The 15,868-nt window shown below is 48.5% G+C and overlaps 1 protein-coding gene across 6 annotated transcripts in view; it reads right to left on the bottom strand.

Annotated features, from left to right (window-relative positions):
- The window catches only part of Stau2 (staufen double-stranded RNA binding protein 2), a 238,823-nt gene that overhangs the window by 2,077 nt on the left and 220,878 nt on the right, over positions 1-15,868 (bottom strand). For all 6 annotated transcript variants that reach the window (XR_001235505.1, XM_013518156.1, XM_013518160.1 and 3 more), the window contains one exon: positions 565-653. Coding sequence is in view for 5 of the 6 variants with exons in the window: in XM_013518156.1 (XP_013373610.1) it covers positions 565-653 (89 nt within the window). In the remaining variant the exon portion in view is untranslated. The remainder of the gene's footprint in view (positions 1-564; positions 654-15,868) is intronic.

Raw genomic sequence — 15,868 nt, 5'->3', positions numbered from 1 at the left:
TTTTGTAAGTTCTGCAGTCTTTACAGTTAAGACTCATAAATATTTCTAATGAAGGCATTAGAAATACAAATACACAAATACACAAAATTACAAATACACAAATACTGATGAAAGAATACAGAAGAAAGCATCAGTTCAAAAGCTAAAAGTTTCCCAGACAATTTATAGGAGATAAATGTGACCATACGCAGTACACCATTTTCGCTTATCTACATTGTAATTTAGGCGTGGCAGACATGCTTCCAACCCCAGCACTGCAACGCTCAGATGGCAGCCTGGCAAGTTCAAGCCCAGCCTGGGCAACCTGGACTTGGGGAGACCCCGTCTCAAAATAAAAAAAGGCTGGGGAAGTAGCTCCCTGAGGTAGCTTAGGGAGATAATCCCTAGCTAAGATCCTCAGCACCACAAACAAAAACCTCCATTTTAATTTTATACTATACATAATTTTGTAAAATTTAGATACCATTGCCTGGATTTTTTAAAACCTTATGAATTTTCTATGCCTCCTATTTTGTACTGTTTCAAAATTACAAATACACAAATACTGATGGGAGTTTTACTCACTTTTCCAGAGAAGCTTTTTCAAGAGTCACGGTTCCGTCAATTGGATCCAGTCCTTGCTCAGAAAACTGCTTCAAGGCACTTAACGCTGCCTGAAAATGGGAACAAAGGGAGACATTTGCTGACTTCAGTGTGAGGAACAGGTGATTTTAAAGGAAAAACAATAGCTTTATCACCTGAAGAAATATCACTTTTTTTTTGCAAAGTTACATTTGAAAGTCTGCATTACCCTGAAACTATGAGCATACACAATTTGTCCATAAATTTATACATTTGATAACTATACATTTAATTATGTATTTCTAGGCTGAGGGCTTCATTCTTGGGAGGTTTCAAGAAAAGAATCTCCACGGACGGTTACGCCTCTCCTTTATTCATAATTTTGCAAAGTCATGATGTTTCATCCGCAAATGTAGAAATACCACGTATCAGCTTAAAATACCTCAGCCACCTTGCATCATTTCTCCCCACAGGATTGAAAGTGCACATTCTCTTCCTTCAGATGTGAAGACATTAGATTTTTCCACCGTGTACTCTTTGCAAAGTTAGCATAAAGATTTGTTCAATTTTGTCAACCCTGAGCCCCAACTAAGCCACTGAGTATTAGCAGAGGGATGGACAGCAGGTCCTCGGGCCCCCCGGGTGGAAGATACGATGATGTCCTGAGGGGGGTGGGGAGGGGACTGGGTACCGGCTTCCAGGGCTCTGGGCAGGCGGCCTGGCCAGGGCAGGGCCTCCCGAGGTGCTGATGGGCCCCAGCAGTGTGGGATGCTGCTGGTGTTGACAGGCTGGTGGAGCCTGGCTGGATTGCTAGGAGGTACCAAAAATGTGATGCTGATAAGATCTACATAACTTGTTGACACTCCTGCGCACGTTCCAAATTGTGTTTCTTTGCAGAAGAATTTGGTTCCCCTTCTCCGCCCCTCCCCCTGCCCTCTGAGGGCCGTTAGGAAGGCTTTGCTGAGGCTCAGATAGGTGTCGTGGTCAGGAGTGTTTGAATCTCCGAGAGCCCTGCTGATTCACACTTTGGTCATCCCTGTCGTCCCAGCTGTCTCTGAAAACGAGCTAACTCTTGCAGTTTCCCAAACTTTTATCTGCCCAAGGCCCCTTTTGAGTAGCTAGCTAAGTACATGATTTCCTTTCAATTTCTTTAGCAGAATATGTTTGCAGGGGTGGCGATTTTAAATAGGCTACTTTTTAAAAAATTAGTTTCTGGTTTGTAGAAAAGCTCAGCAGGTAGTATGCATACACCCTGCCTCCCTGCCTGTCCTAAACAGAGTCTGCCTTATGACTAGTCCTGCTTTGCTGTGGTACACAGGCTGTCACTGGTTAGCAAATACTGACGTGTTTACGTTAGGGTTCACTCTGTGTCCTGCAGTCTATGGGTTTGGGCAAATGCATGTGACACGCATGCATCAGTATCGGAGCATACAGGGTCATTTCACTGCCCTGGAAATCCCTAGCTCTGCCTATTTACCTCCACACCGCTGTTTCCCCAGCCCTGCAAGCCCCCAGCAACCACTTACATTTTTGCTGCCTCTGTAGTTTTACCTTTTCCAGAACGTCACAGAGTTGGGAGCGCACACTACGCAGCCATTCGGACTGCTGCTTTCCCCTAGCAGGGTGCGCTCACGGCTCCCGTCTTCCCACGGCTCATCCCTTTTTATTGCTGAACGATACTCTGTCTCGGGGTGCACTGCGGTGTGTTCCCTTTCACTCTTGGAAGGGCACCTTGACTCTTTCTAGTTTTGGGTAATTATGAATAAAACTGCTATAAGCGCCCATGTGCAGGTTTTATTGTAATACTTAATATTTCTTCTTCCTTTCGGCCTCGCTACCTTTCTGTTTTACTTTGTGCAGTGGCGCCTTGGTGCTTGCCCTTAGTTCATTCCGTAACTTGTGCCGAGAGCCGAGGCTGGCGAGCCCCGGATGAATTCTCCCCATAGGAAGTAATGTCATTAGAAATAATTCCTGGAAGCTCCCCAGAGCTCTGTACCCGGCTGGGCTGATATCAGTCTGTTCCTAGGCTAACGTAAGCCTCTTAGGTGCGGCGGTATCACTACTAACCTTTAGCAACCCATGATTAGCACTGACAGTGCGCAGAAGCCCAAGGCAGTCGTGAAGAATGCGTGGGTTCGGCCCTGCTCCGAGCTCCTGCGGGACTGGCAGCGCTCGGGCCTGGGGTATTTCCCCTCACCAGGACGTGACCGGTACCGGCTTCGATGAGTGCTGGTGAGCACCCAGGTGTGGCTCTAACTCACGACTTCCATACCAACCCAGGGTAACGCGGCGCCGTCTTCTCTTCCCTCGGGTTAGCCCCTTTCTACACGTGCCCATCTGAAGGCCATCCCTGGCGGGAGCCTGGCCAGGGCACCTGGGAAAGGAGGAGGCCGTGCTAGGGGCTTGTTTTTCATCTTTATCTTTCAACCTGCAGTCCTGCAAGGAGCAGGTCATGTCCCCACCCCCTGCTCTTGATATTGGCTACCTTGGTGCTGCGCAGCAGGCGGCAGCTTAGTGCTGACCTCGTGGGCAGAAGCCGTGTTGCTAGCTCCCGGGGGTACTGTTGGGGGTTGAGCTGTGTCCCCCCCAAATTCATGCCCTGAAGTCCTAACCCGCAGTACCCCGGAATGCGATCTTATCTGGAAACAGGGTTGGTGCAGTTGTAGTTCAGAGGAAGCCAGAGTGCAGCAGGGTGAGCCCCCGTCCAGGCTAACTGGTGTCCTCAGGAAAAGCGGAAATCCGAGTGCACACACTCAGAGAGAGGAAAGTGACTGCAGCGGAAGCCGTGGATCCCGGCAAGCCACCAGCCGCAGAGATACAGGGAACCCAGCCGCACAGCGCGTGTGAGGGGACGATCCCGCTGCAGCTCGACCGCGGCCTCCCAGCCTCCAGCCTCCAGCCTGGGGCGAGGCTTCTGCTAAGACACCTCACTTGTGCTATGTTGTCACAGCGTCCCCAGTGCGCTAATGCAGGCACATCATAGCTCCTCTCCCAGGATACAGAATCAGTATCTCTGTCTCCTGTTGAAATCTTTCCTTTTATTATCTTTTTATTACAATAATTGTCACAGAAAAATTAGACTATATAGACAGTCATAAAGAATTGAAAATACCCATGACCCCGCCCTGCATCCCCTACCCTTTACTATCCCTTCCCCGTATCTACGTATTTTCACCTTGGTCTGATTGAACACTTTCGTAATTTGCTCTTTTCACTGAACGTGAGCACTTTTCCATACCCACAGGAACATTTCAGGAGCTTTTTTTTTTTTCTGAGACAAGGTCTTGCTATGTAGTTCAGGCCTCCAGGGTGGCACTGAACTCGAGGTGATCCTCCTGCCTCAGTCTCCCAAGTGCTGCGATTACAGGCGTGCGCCATCATGCCCAGCTAGGAGCACCGTTTCCATGGCTCACCATGTCCCACTGGTCTCATAAGCCCGCCTGTACTAGCCAACCCAGCAGCAGAAACGGCTGCGTGCTTTGGCCAGTTCTAGTTTGTAAGCTGTTGCTACTACTGAACCAAACTTACTGGGGGAGTCACTGTGAATCACCTCAATACTTTCTTTATGCTGCATCCTGAGGAGCTGAATTCTTGGGCCCAACACAATGCCTATTTTTTACGATGCTCTGTGCCTTCCTCTGCCCTCACAGATGTCGTACCCACAGCAGCGATACAGGGAAGGAAGGTGTTTCTTTCGGTGCTTCTGGAATTACTTCTCACGTCGTGGGTCAAATGAGCAAAACAGTTTTGTCATTTTATAACCCCACCTTATTTTTAATTTGTTCATCCTGATCATTCACCTCACTCACCAGGCTTGGCTTTAGTGAAGCCTGGTTGCTTTCAACCATTAAATTCACCCTCCAAAGACCCAGGTTTGGGAAGCATTCCCTGCACGCCTCAAAAAAGAAAAGGACTTTGCAGCGGGTTTGACCCTCGCTTAGACCTGACTGGGTCTCAGGCGGCAGTGCTGAGGACGTGCGTGTGGGTGTGCACGTTCTCAGGGCCTCCCGCCTTCTGCGTGTGCAGCAAGGCCTCAAGAGCCAGGCTACTCACTTCCAGGATCCAAAAGCCAACCTGTGCCTGACTTTCTTTCCAAACGTCCTCCCCTTCTTGGGGCGGGCTGACACATTGAAAATTCTTTATAGACTCAACAGTTTTGAATAAATGATCAACTATTTAGCTCTGATCCATTAATATGTGAATTATGGGCAATTTTAAGCAATTTCTTCCCAAATGTACTATCAATAGTTTTTGGTTTTTTGTTTGTTTGTTTGTTTTTGGTACCGGGAACTGAACTCAGGACCTTATGCTTGCCAGGCAGGCGCTGTGCTGCTGAGCTATATCCCCAGCCCTATCGATAGTTATTGAGTGCTAGGAAATTTAAATCGGCAGTGTCACATGGCTGCATGAGATTCCTGAGAGCTCCAGGCCTTCTCAGTCCTGTTTTATTCCCAACAAGGACATTTTTCCTTTTGTTTTTGCAGTACTGGGGATAGAACCTAGGGTGTCATGCACGCTAAATAAGTGAGCTACCACTGAGCGACCTCCCATCACCAAATTTTAAAAAGAACTTTCAAAATCACTTATACGATGATTATAGACCACTTTCACCAGTTGCCTTGGGAATACCTGGCTTCAAGAGTCATCTGAAAACCAGAAGCCTAATCAATGCCGTTTCACCAGGTCCAGGTCCTGCGGCACCTGCTCTCTTCCGTCCAAGGAGACGCACTTAGGAAACGAAGGCCGGGTCTCAGGGAGCAGGCTCGGAGTTTCAGCTCTTACAAAACCTCCCAGGTGATTTTATCATCATGTCATTCACGTCCCCTGTCACTGTAAAAATGATTGTCACCACCCAAAGAATGTGCTGCAGGCTGGGACGGCGGTATGCTCTCTCACTCAATGCCATGAACGGATCTTCGCAATTCTTGCGTGACTGCCGGCCTCCAAAGGTATGCTCACAGGCTTCCAAATAACATGACCTTATCTCTCTGATGAGCTCATTCAACCCACATCCTCCTGACACTTCTGAATACAATAGCTTGTAAGTATGACAAGACTTCTTTCTAATGTATAGAAGGCAGACAGGATAGTTTATCCTAACCTCTGTGAAAGGTAACACCACATTTGATAAGCACGATCTCCCACAGTGGGACCAGCCCTGTACCTGCATGGCCTTTGGTGTTATCACAGCCCTGCAAGGTAGATCCTACCCTTAAGGACACAGAGGCCCAGAGAAGTCAGTGTCGTACCTGAGGTCACCAGCTAGAAGCGGCAGAAAGGTTTGGACCCAGACTAGACTCTCGGGCGCATCACTTTATTTCCTCCGAACACAAGTGCTTGCATTCGGCCTGTCAATTTCAGGTTGGCTATTTCAGTTAAGAGTCGTTATTTTAAAATCCCTCTTAGCGCATTTTCCATATGCATTCTGCTCATCGTTTGCCGCAGTAGTTACTTGAAGTAGAGTTAGAAAGTTACCTCCACTTTAGAAAAGGAATTTCAAGTCTGGTGGGGGGGCGGCACATCCTTCTTTGTAGCCCCTGGGTTGACTTCTGAGATTCTAGCGGGTGCTGCCATAATACTTGCAATTTTAGCTAACATGAAGTGACTCCAGAAATGATTTTGTCACTTAGAATTATCCAACGACCCCAAATGAGAAGATATGCATTTCTTAACATTCTGAGGGTAACAAGTTTGCTCCCTTTACTTGCGCCCTTCCTCTGCTTTTCAGAAGAGATTTTTTTTCATTTTGCCTTCCCGGGTTTGCTGGCAGGAGAGAGAGGGCTTCGGGATTCTGCTGGGCTCTCTGGGGCGGAGGCCATGCAGTAGGAAGAGGTGCCGGGGCCGCAGAGATGAAGCAGCTGAGGAGCAGAGCCTGGAACGGCGCTGCCATGAGGCCCCGAGCTCCACCTGCTTAGGGAGGCCGAGGAGGGCGAGGCTGCTGACCCCGGCGAGTCCCCTTTCGGGGACGGTGCTGTGAGGACACTCACAGATGCTTCCTGCTCCACTTGCCACGAGCCCAGCCACAGAAGCAGGGCTCTCCTTCCAGGATCCAAGGAAGCGAGTAGGATGCTTCAGGATCCTGGAGGTGAGCAGGCCTGGCTCCTGAGGCCTTGCTGCACACGTAGAAGGCGGAGGCCCTGAATGCCCACAGCAGGATTCACTTCACGTTAGCTAAAATTGCAAGTATTACGGAAGCACCCGGTAGAATCTCAGATGTCAACCCAGGGGCTACAAACCTTCCCCCAGTTTATCACCCACTATTTTCTGAGAAAAGACATTTACGGATGACAGAATTCCATGGAAGGAGTGGGGCTGGCTTCTCTGTGTACACAAAATGCCCACAACAGGATTGTGTATAGTGCCCGAAAAAGCCACATTACGTTTAGCAAGACAAAAACTTTTATGGAGGTCGACATGCAAAATAAGCCTTTGCTACTGGATCAATTATTTCAGAGGACAACGGCTAATGCAGTGGCTATACAAATGAACAGCAAAGTGTAACGGTCCGCAAAAATGTTTCACTTCACCCCTCCTCATTTGTCCAGAAGATGGTAAAACAACAAAACCTCAACCTTAAACTACTCCAACTGAATAAACTGTTAACATGCTTTAAAAGTTTAAAAGTAAGGGGCCAGAAGCTTTAAAAATTCCAAATGTGTTAGAAATATGCTACCTAGCATTAAAGAACACTTTGGAACAAGGGAAGACTCCAATGACCCTGCTTTGGGAAGACAGACTTGAAACTTGACTGAGAAGCAAGTTCTAAATATGCTATGTGCTGAGAGGCACTCCCGAGGTCTGCAGTTCAGCCTTTCGGTCTGGACCACTTGCTGGACGGTAAAGTAAATGAATCTTGGGGAGTCCTGGGAAGGAAGCAGATGTGGGTCCTTAATGAGGAACATCCTGAATACGCTAAGCCAAGTTGTGTAACTTCCCACTCATTGTGTATCTGAGAATTTCAAAGATACACTAACATAAGTACCCACAGCCACCGTAAGTCTCTGGCCATAAACAAATAGACAACTCAATGATTTTGTTTCTAAGGTCAGAAAACGTTTTCCTAGCAAATCAAAACAAACACCCTCAGCATCTGTTTGAGTTACCACAGCCTACCAACCTCAACCTTAAACTCCAGCTTTAAGACAACTAACATGTTCTGTGGTTTAAAAAGAAAAGACATCCAAGGTGACAACTGTAGCTTCATTTGAAAGGAGAAGAGTTAAAGGAGTATTTTAAAGGAGTGGATGGCATCGTTTGTTTTTATTATGGTTGTTGGTCGTTCAGCTCTACACTTGTATCCATTTGTGCCTCTGTTTGTTTCCCTTGGAGGGAAGCATCTGCATAGAGACATAGAAATATTTTTGTCCCCAAAAGATTTTACAACTGCTTTGTGAGTAAAGCCCCACAGGTTCTAGAACAGATGTCGCTACCATTTCATGTATCACTTGTTTTGTGCGTAGTTATAGCAATGCTGGAAACACGATGCCAATCAGATATTTCCCGGGCCTACCGTCAGTCACGGTGTGTGTGTGTGTGCGTGTGTGTGGCCCGCAGAGTGGAGGGCTTTTCCAGTCTTTCTGTAGTTTCTAACGCTCTGCTTGGCAATTAGCAATTAGCAAATAGTGTTGAAACCAGTGCCTGCAGTTCCTGCTTCCTTCTTCAGAGATTAGTCGGTGATGACTGCAGCAGCATTGGGTCATCCTCACAGAGACAGCAGGGCCTGCATGAGCAACGTGTGAATTTTAACTCATCCCTCTGTGAGGAGCATTTCTCTGTGAAGTCGCTGAACGCGATGCCCCACAAGTCGTTCTGTCTCCCTGTCTTTCAGATCACAGTTTTCCCGCCGGCTTACCCTGATTCCCAGAAGGAGGCTGTTGCTATTAACATCGATGGTAACTGCACATGTCTGAGCGCGGCCTTCATTTTTTAAAGTAAGGGATCCAGGTTGGTTTCATTTCGCTTTTTCTCCCAAAGCGTGTGCTCGTGTCGAGCCTTCCTGAGAGTGAATCTCACTGCTAGTTCAGCTCAGAATGCCCTTGGTGTGCGCATTGAGTCAAAGCAGTCTCTCCTCACCAGGAAACCATAGGCTTGAAATGCAAACGTCTCCATCCCTAGAGGAGGGTTCTCCTAACTCACTAAGGCAGTGTGTGGGACTGACACTATGCAGTCACTGAAATGACCGAAAAACCAGGTTTTCAGGGCAAGCCTGAAAGTTTAGTGTCTGAAAAATGTGAATCTTAGTGTTTGAGTTTTTTCTTTTTTTTGCTTTGAAAGGTCTATAAATAAATGTTATGTCTCTCTCTTTACACAGAGCAACAAAAATGAAACCTGTACCTCTAAACTTCACCACATTACACCCGGTTCTTCAGTCTCTTCCACTTCAGGTGAATCAATGATGCGACTTTTTCTTTTTTTTTTTAAGGAAAAAGGATTACACTGAGCTTCGAGTGACCTGCTTGCTGCACGGCTTTCTAACTATTTCACTGTAGCCTGGGCTTTTCATTCCTTCTTCCACAATCCAAACAGCTCGGGTAATTTTCATAAAGTTGGTGCTTCATAAAATAGTTTGCCCTTGGAACAAAGGAATGTCTGCCTGCTACAGGATGGTTACTTATGGTTGGCGGAGGGGGGAAGGCTGGTGATCAGAGAGACAACATAGTTTCTTTAGTCTTCTAAAACAGGTGTTTTGATGCTGGAATTTTAAAAACTGAGCATTTAAACTGTAGGCTTAAGCCAGGTGTCACGGCACATGTCTGTAATCCCAGCACTCAAGAGGCTGAAGCAGGAGGATTACTACGAGTTCAAGGCCAGGCTGGGGTACAAAGTGAGTTCAAGGCCAGCCCGAACTGCATAGCAAGACCCTGTCTCAAAAAGACAAAAAACAAAACAACTGTAGCCTTAGACACCACCACTGTTTCTGTGGTCAGGCCCTCCCAGCAGGTAATCCACATCGCTGCCAGCCTTGACAGCAATGCAGAGCTGATCAGAGCAGGATTCACTGTGCTGAGGAATGCCTTCAGTGTGTCCAGAAGGAACTTGAGCAGCAGCACCCACATTGCCACATCCTCCTGTAGCCAGGCTTTCTCCACATTGTTCCTGTTTTGCCCTCTAATTATTTTCAATTCAACACGAAGTCGCCTTTGTAATGGGGCTCACCACAAGGTGTTGGGCACGTCAGTGCACTGGCACGGCAAGTGTGCAGAATGGCAACATCGCTCTCAAGCTGTCCACATACTCACACGCAAAGGGATCTGTAGGTTAGCTCTCATGCAAAGGGGATTCTGCGGATGGAATGAAGGTAGGAATGTCAAGATGGGACAATTAACGTGGATTGTCCAAGTGGGTCCACGCTAATCACACAGATCCTTAAACTCAGAGACCCTTACCCCATGTTGGTCAGAGAGAAAGATGTGACCAGGGAATGCTGGTCAAAGAGATGCAGCACTGGTCATTGTGAAGATGGAGGAAGGAGGCCCTACTCACAGAAAGGAGAGGAAAGCGATTATTCCCCGAGCCTCCTGAAAGGAAATGGTGATACCTGGATGTTAGCTCTGTGTATTTCTGGCCTACAGAATTCTAAGATAATATATCTGTGTTGGCCTTAACATGGATCTGTGGCAATTTGTTAAAGTAGCAAGTGAAAATTAACACTCTGTCCCTGACATTTGGGCAAAGAAGAGAGAGGGGCTTGGTGTTTAGAGGCCACTACAGTTTGGATCCTGAAAGTCCCCTAAAGGCCCACACGTTAAAGGCTTGCCCTCCAGGTGGTATTACCAGGAGATGATGGAAACTTTACAATACGGGACCTGGGGGAGGTCCTTAGGTTACTGAGGGGTGCCCCCAAAGGAGACTGTGGTACCCCAGCCCTTTTCTTTTTCTCTTTTTTGCTTCCTAGTTATGAAGTGAGTAGTACTCCTTTGCCATGGGCTCCTGCCATGACGTTCTGTCTCACAACAGGCCCAAAAACAGAGCTAACACATGGAGCATGGACTGAAACCTCCCAAACTATCAGCCAAATAAACCCTTTCTCATTAAAAGCTGGTTATCTCAGGTATCTTGTTAACGTGACAGCTGACTAACACAAAAAATTGGTGTTGAGTAGTAGAGTTATTGCTTTAACTGTAACTGACAGTGTGGGAAAGATCTCTGGAAGGAATTTAGAGAAGTTTGGAGGGGCAAGCTAAAGAAAGCCTAGAACACTGCAAGCAAAGTATAATGTGCAATTCCAAGGAGACCTCAGGAGACCCAAACGTTGACAGAAATGTAGACAGTAAAGGTGATGTAGATGAGGTTTGAGTTGAAATGAGGGTTCTATAGGGAACTGGATTAGAGGCTTTCCTTGTTATACTACGGCAAACAACTTGAATACATTTTATCCATGCCCTAGGACTGTGGGAGGCTAAGCACCACAGTAGGCACATAGAGCCCTCTCTGTTGGCATGTAAGCCAAATTACCAAAACATCACCCCAGCAGCCAAGCACTGGAGCACGTGCATGCTCCAGGGAGCATGTGCACACACAGGGAGCACGTGCATGCTCAGAAAGGAGTAGCGGCATGAGGTGATCACATCACAAACAGTTTGGGCACTCAGTCTCTAAAAGGCAAGCTCTTGGGAGCCTTCCTGTTAGCAGTGTCCCCTGAATGCTAGACCTGAGCTTTAGGATTTAATGTTTTCCCTGCTGGATTTCAGTCCTGCTTTGGGCTAATTCTTCCTTACTATTTTCCTATTCTCCTGTTTTGGAAAAGGAATGTTTACTCCAGGTGTGTCTCACAACTGTATCCTTTTTACTTATACAGGGCCTTGCATCTAAACACGCTGCCTTGGAGAAGGCTTTGGACTTGGACTTTTGAACAGTGGTGGAACTATTAAGACTGGGACTCTTAGAGATCACCCAAATGTATTTTGCCTTGTGAAATGGACATAAACCTTGGGGGGTGAGGGGAAAGTGCTATACGTAGGATCTTGAATGTCCTCCCCAACCCCATGTGTGAAAGGCTTAGCCCCTGTGGTGGCACTATTGGGAAGTGGTGGAAACTTTAAATGACAGGATCTGTGGGAAATCCTTAGATCATTGGGGGCATGCCCCCTAAGAGGACTGTGGGATCTCCAACCTCTTCCTCTTCCTCTTTTTTACTTTCTGGCCAGGAGGTGACCAGATTTTCTGCCATGTACTCTGCCATGATCTGCTGCCCTGACACAGGCCCAAAACAACAGGGCCAATTGATTATGGACTGAGACCACCCCCCAACACCTACTTTTCTTTTCTCACTCATGAATCCAGTATCCACTTACAAAATTCTAATACTGCTTTTCTCTCTATGTATTCCTGGAAGTCTACTTTCCTTTATCTTTCTCTTAATTTTTTAAATCCATTGCTCTCTCATTGCTCTGGCTAAGGAAACCCTACCATTAAGCTGCCTTCTTAAGCAAAAGCCAACAAAAACTCCCACTAAATTCACAACTACCAATATTAACAATAATTTGTGTCATGTAAATACTCATTTTAAAATTCCCTTGGTAGTTTCAAAGTCCCTTAAAGTTGGTATACTTTAATCTATGTGCCAGAAATTCTCACATTGTATTTTGATGGACTGATCTCTTAAGATCTAAAACTTCTGAGGTGGGTAAAGTAATGGCCTACAAGCAATAGCTCCCAGTGGGGTGGTACTTGTATGTTACTTTCTATGACAAAGGGGACTTTGCAGATGAGATTAAGTTAAAGACTTCTAGAGGAGCCCTCAACCCGGCTACACACTTGGGCCCAACTCATTCACAGGAGCGCTTAAAATCGGGAGCCTTTCCCAGTTGTGGCAAGAAACAGGGGCTGACGGAGGATGGATGGGCATGGGAGAAGGGTCAGAGAGCTCTGTCACCACTGGCTCTGAATATGGTAGAAGCTATGAACCAAGAAATTTGAGAGTTTCTAGAAATTGGATAAAACAAAAACGTGGATTCTTCCTTAGGACCTCTCAAAAGGAGCAGCGCCCCGGCACGAACACCATGTAGGGCTTCTGATCTACAGAACTGCGCAACAATACGGTTGTGTTGCTGTGGGCCACTGCATCTGCGGCAATGTGTTACGGCAGCCACAGAAAACAAACACAAGTGCTGTGAAGGGCACTGGCAGTCACAATGAAGCACTTAATTTTGTACAAATCTGAGCTTTTCAACCTCACAGAGTCAAAGAATGAAAATCACAGACCAAAGGAGGAACTTAGGAGAGTGTCTATTAGAAAGAATAACAAGCAAAAAAGCTCTCGCTGAACACCCCCCAGAGGGGATTCTGAATGGAAGTCCAAACTGTGCTCTTTGTCTTGCTCTTACATGAATAAGCAGAGCATGGGGGGAAGCTCAGTTTCAAAGAAGATGAGTTCAAAGGAAACTGGTTATTTTACATTTCCAGTGTTTCTCAAAGTCCAGTCTGGAGGTACAAAGGAACTGTCAACTAACTGCAGAAGGATCTTCTTCCAGAGAGGAAGGTCCTTATCTCTCCATTTTATCCTAACCTTTTATCTTCTTTCTTGAGCGTTTTTGTTATTGCTGTTGTTTTTGTTACATTTCTAAGCTTAACTAACTGAATCGGCTCTTAACTCAGTTTGTGCTGTTTTCCTTTATTCAACCCTATCATCAGGTTGTCCTGACTGCCTACTGAAAAAGCAAAACACACTATTACAACAAGGTGCAGATGCTCTCTTGTCTTGGTTACTTTTTTCTAGTTGCTGGGACAAAATACTTTATGCCCAAAATTAAGGAAGGAAAGGTTTATTTCGCTTACAGTTTGTGGCGGTTTCAGTCCATACTTGGCAGGTTACAAGGCAGAGTGGCACATAGCAGAGGGCTGCAGCTCATGGTGTCAGAACACAGCAAAAGCAACAAGCACACAAGGGAGGAATGGCTGCAAGCAGCCTTTTCCTCTCCCTTACATATGCAAACTATCCACCCCAAGGTGGGTGTAGCTCTCACACCCATAGTCAATCAAACTCTAAAAGCCTGCCCCATGACCGCATGAGGCTTTGGGGGGACATCCAGACACAAACCATAACATCTCCTGAGCCTGGTTTGGTGCTGGGCCTGACTGAGCAGTAGTGGGTCCTTCAGGTCTAGCTGCAGGTTCCCCACAAGGCAGGGGAGGTAGGAAGAGGCGCATTGCCCGACCTCCTGACACAGTCATTACAATAAGATCAAGTCACTGACCACCTAACGCCTTCAGTGGCTCCCTCTACCTTTAGAAGGAAATCTACCCCCTCCCAACTCTCCTCTGCTTTCATTATGCCTATGCTGGGCTCCTTTCCTGTCCGCTAGTGGGCAAGCTCCTTCCTACCCCAGGTCTCCCTGTCCATCCCCTTCCCTGGATGTTTGCCAGCCTTTAGGTTTCATCTCCAGGGATAAGACCTACCCCACCCTCACCACATAATCTTGTTTATTTCCTTCAAAGCCCTTGTCATAGTCTGTCATTATTTTACTGAGGGAGGGACTTGATCTGTTTGACTCACCATGGGGTGCAGTTCATTCATTCAACAAAGAGCGAAAGAGAACCAGGCACTAGGACAACGAACACCAGTATTCAATCCTTCTCAAGGCGTTTCTTCCGGTAGGGAGGAAGGCTGAGATAGCGGCTGCATAACACAATGACTGGCGTGGAGCAACAGTATAGGATACACTCTGAAAGGGGATTCCTCACGGAGAGGCAGCATTTGGGGTGACAGACAGTAAGAGGACCCTCAGATCTGGGGAGCCTTTAGCATGGCTGAAGTTGGGAGAGTGGGTGGGAACTGGAACGCAGGAGAAGCTTCTGGAACAACTTTAAAGCTGCGGCATAAAAAAGGGAGGCACCTCAATACGGGAAAGGCTGGGCAGGCCCAGCGGGGTGGAAGCTGCCTGCAAAGGGATTTGGGCTCAGAAGAGGAAGGAAGCTTGCGATCATGAGAGCAGGAGGGTGCTGAGGGCGACTGGGCGATGCTGCCGTGGGGCCATCTGTCCTGCGGGAGCTGGTGGCTGCGACGGCTTCCCACCTTCCAGCGCCCTGGTGCGCACAGTCAGGCTGCTGAGACAGACACGGCGCACAGGTGAGGAACCCAGCCTGCGTGCGGTGACCAGGGCTGCCCGAGAGGGGACACGTAGAACTGGGTGACAAGCGTGAGCGTCTTGCTGAGTCCTCACGTGGGTGTGAGCTTCGCCGCGCCGCGGCCGTGTGAGAAAGGGCCTGTCCTTTGCTGCTCCCCAGCACCTCGGCTCAGAAGCCCAGAAGCAGTGCTCGTCAATGTCAAACAGCTGACCGGGGGCAGGACAGTCCCCTACCGCGGCCGGTTTCCAGCTTCCATGCCCGGTGACTTCCGCGAGCCCGCCAGAGGCCAAGCCCCCCTCCCGCTCCCTGAGCTGCCGCCGGCGGGGGAGCAGGGCTCAGCCTGGGATGTGCAGCCAAACCGACCTGGCTGTGACCCCGGGCTCCACCTCTTACTCCCCTCCGACCTGGGAAGGGGAGCCCCGACTACTGACGGAGCACTTGCTCTGTGCTGAGGGTCTGCTGCTTCCTGGCTCTGGTCACGCTCACGGTAGCCGCGACAAGGAGAGCACATGCAGTTAAGGAGACGGCTGCAGAGACCTAGGGGAGATAGTCTGCGCAAGGCCCTAGGGGCGAGCTCCGGTCGTTCTGGGCCGGAACAGCCTGGCTGCGGAGTCGGTGCGTGAGCTCATGGAGTCACTGACGCACCTCTCGTGCCAGTGGGAGGCTGCCTCGCCTAAGAGTTCGTGGCAGAGCCTGCGCCAAGCCATGCCAGGGAGCCCTGGGAGAACCAGGGTCTGGGCCCAGGATCTAGGGCTGTGCGGCCCTCTCTCTGTCTCTCTCTCTACTGAGGACTGAAGCCAGGGCCACTCCCACTAAGCTTCATCCTTAGCCCTTTTTATTTTTTAATTTTAAGACAGGCTCTCACGAGGTTGCCAAATTGCCCAGGCTGGGCTTGAACTTGCCATCTTCCCGCCTCTCGCCTCACCTTCCCAGAGCGCTGGAATCAGACTTCTGCTACCGTGCCCGCCTGGGGGCTCCCTCACCCATCCGCTCCTGCTGCTCTTCTGCTCCTCCGGAGCGGGACGCTTCCCATGTGTGAAGGGGCGGCGAGGGTGTGACGACAGACGCAGCGCTGACAGCAAAGGCCGCTGCACTTGTGTGGATGGGAGGAGCGGTGCGAGCACACTGGACGGAGAGCAGGTAGGATGGACACGGCGCCAAGAACCGGAGCTCGGCTAACTCGGAGGCACTGTCAAGACTGGAACTCAGACGGCGTGGGGCCAGATGCTCACCGGGCTCA

This window comes from Chinchilla lanigera, unplaced genomic scaffold (genome assembly GCF_000276665.1).
Source record: "Chinchilla lanigera isolate Chin_1 unplaced genomic scaffold, ChiLan1.0 scaffold00043, whole genome shotgun sequence".
In the NCBI taxonomy this organism is placed as follows: Eukaryota; Metazoa; Chordata; class Mammalia; order Rodentia; family Chinchillidae; genus Chinchilla; species Chinchilla lanigera.
The sequence above is the reverse complement of the archived record's forward strand: the minus strand, read 5'-3'. Positions and strand labels throughout refer to the sequence as shown.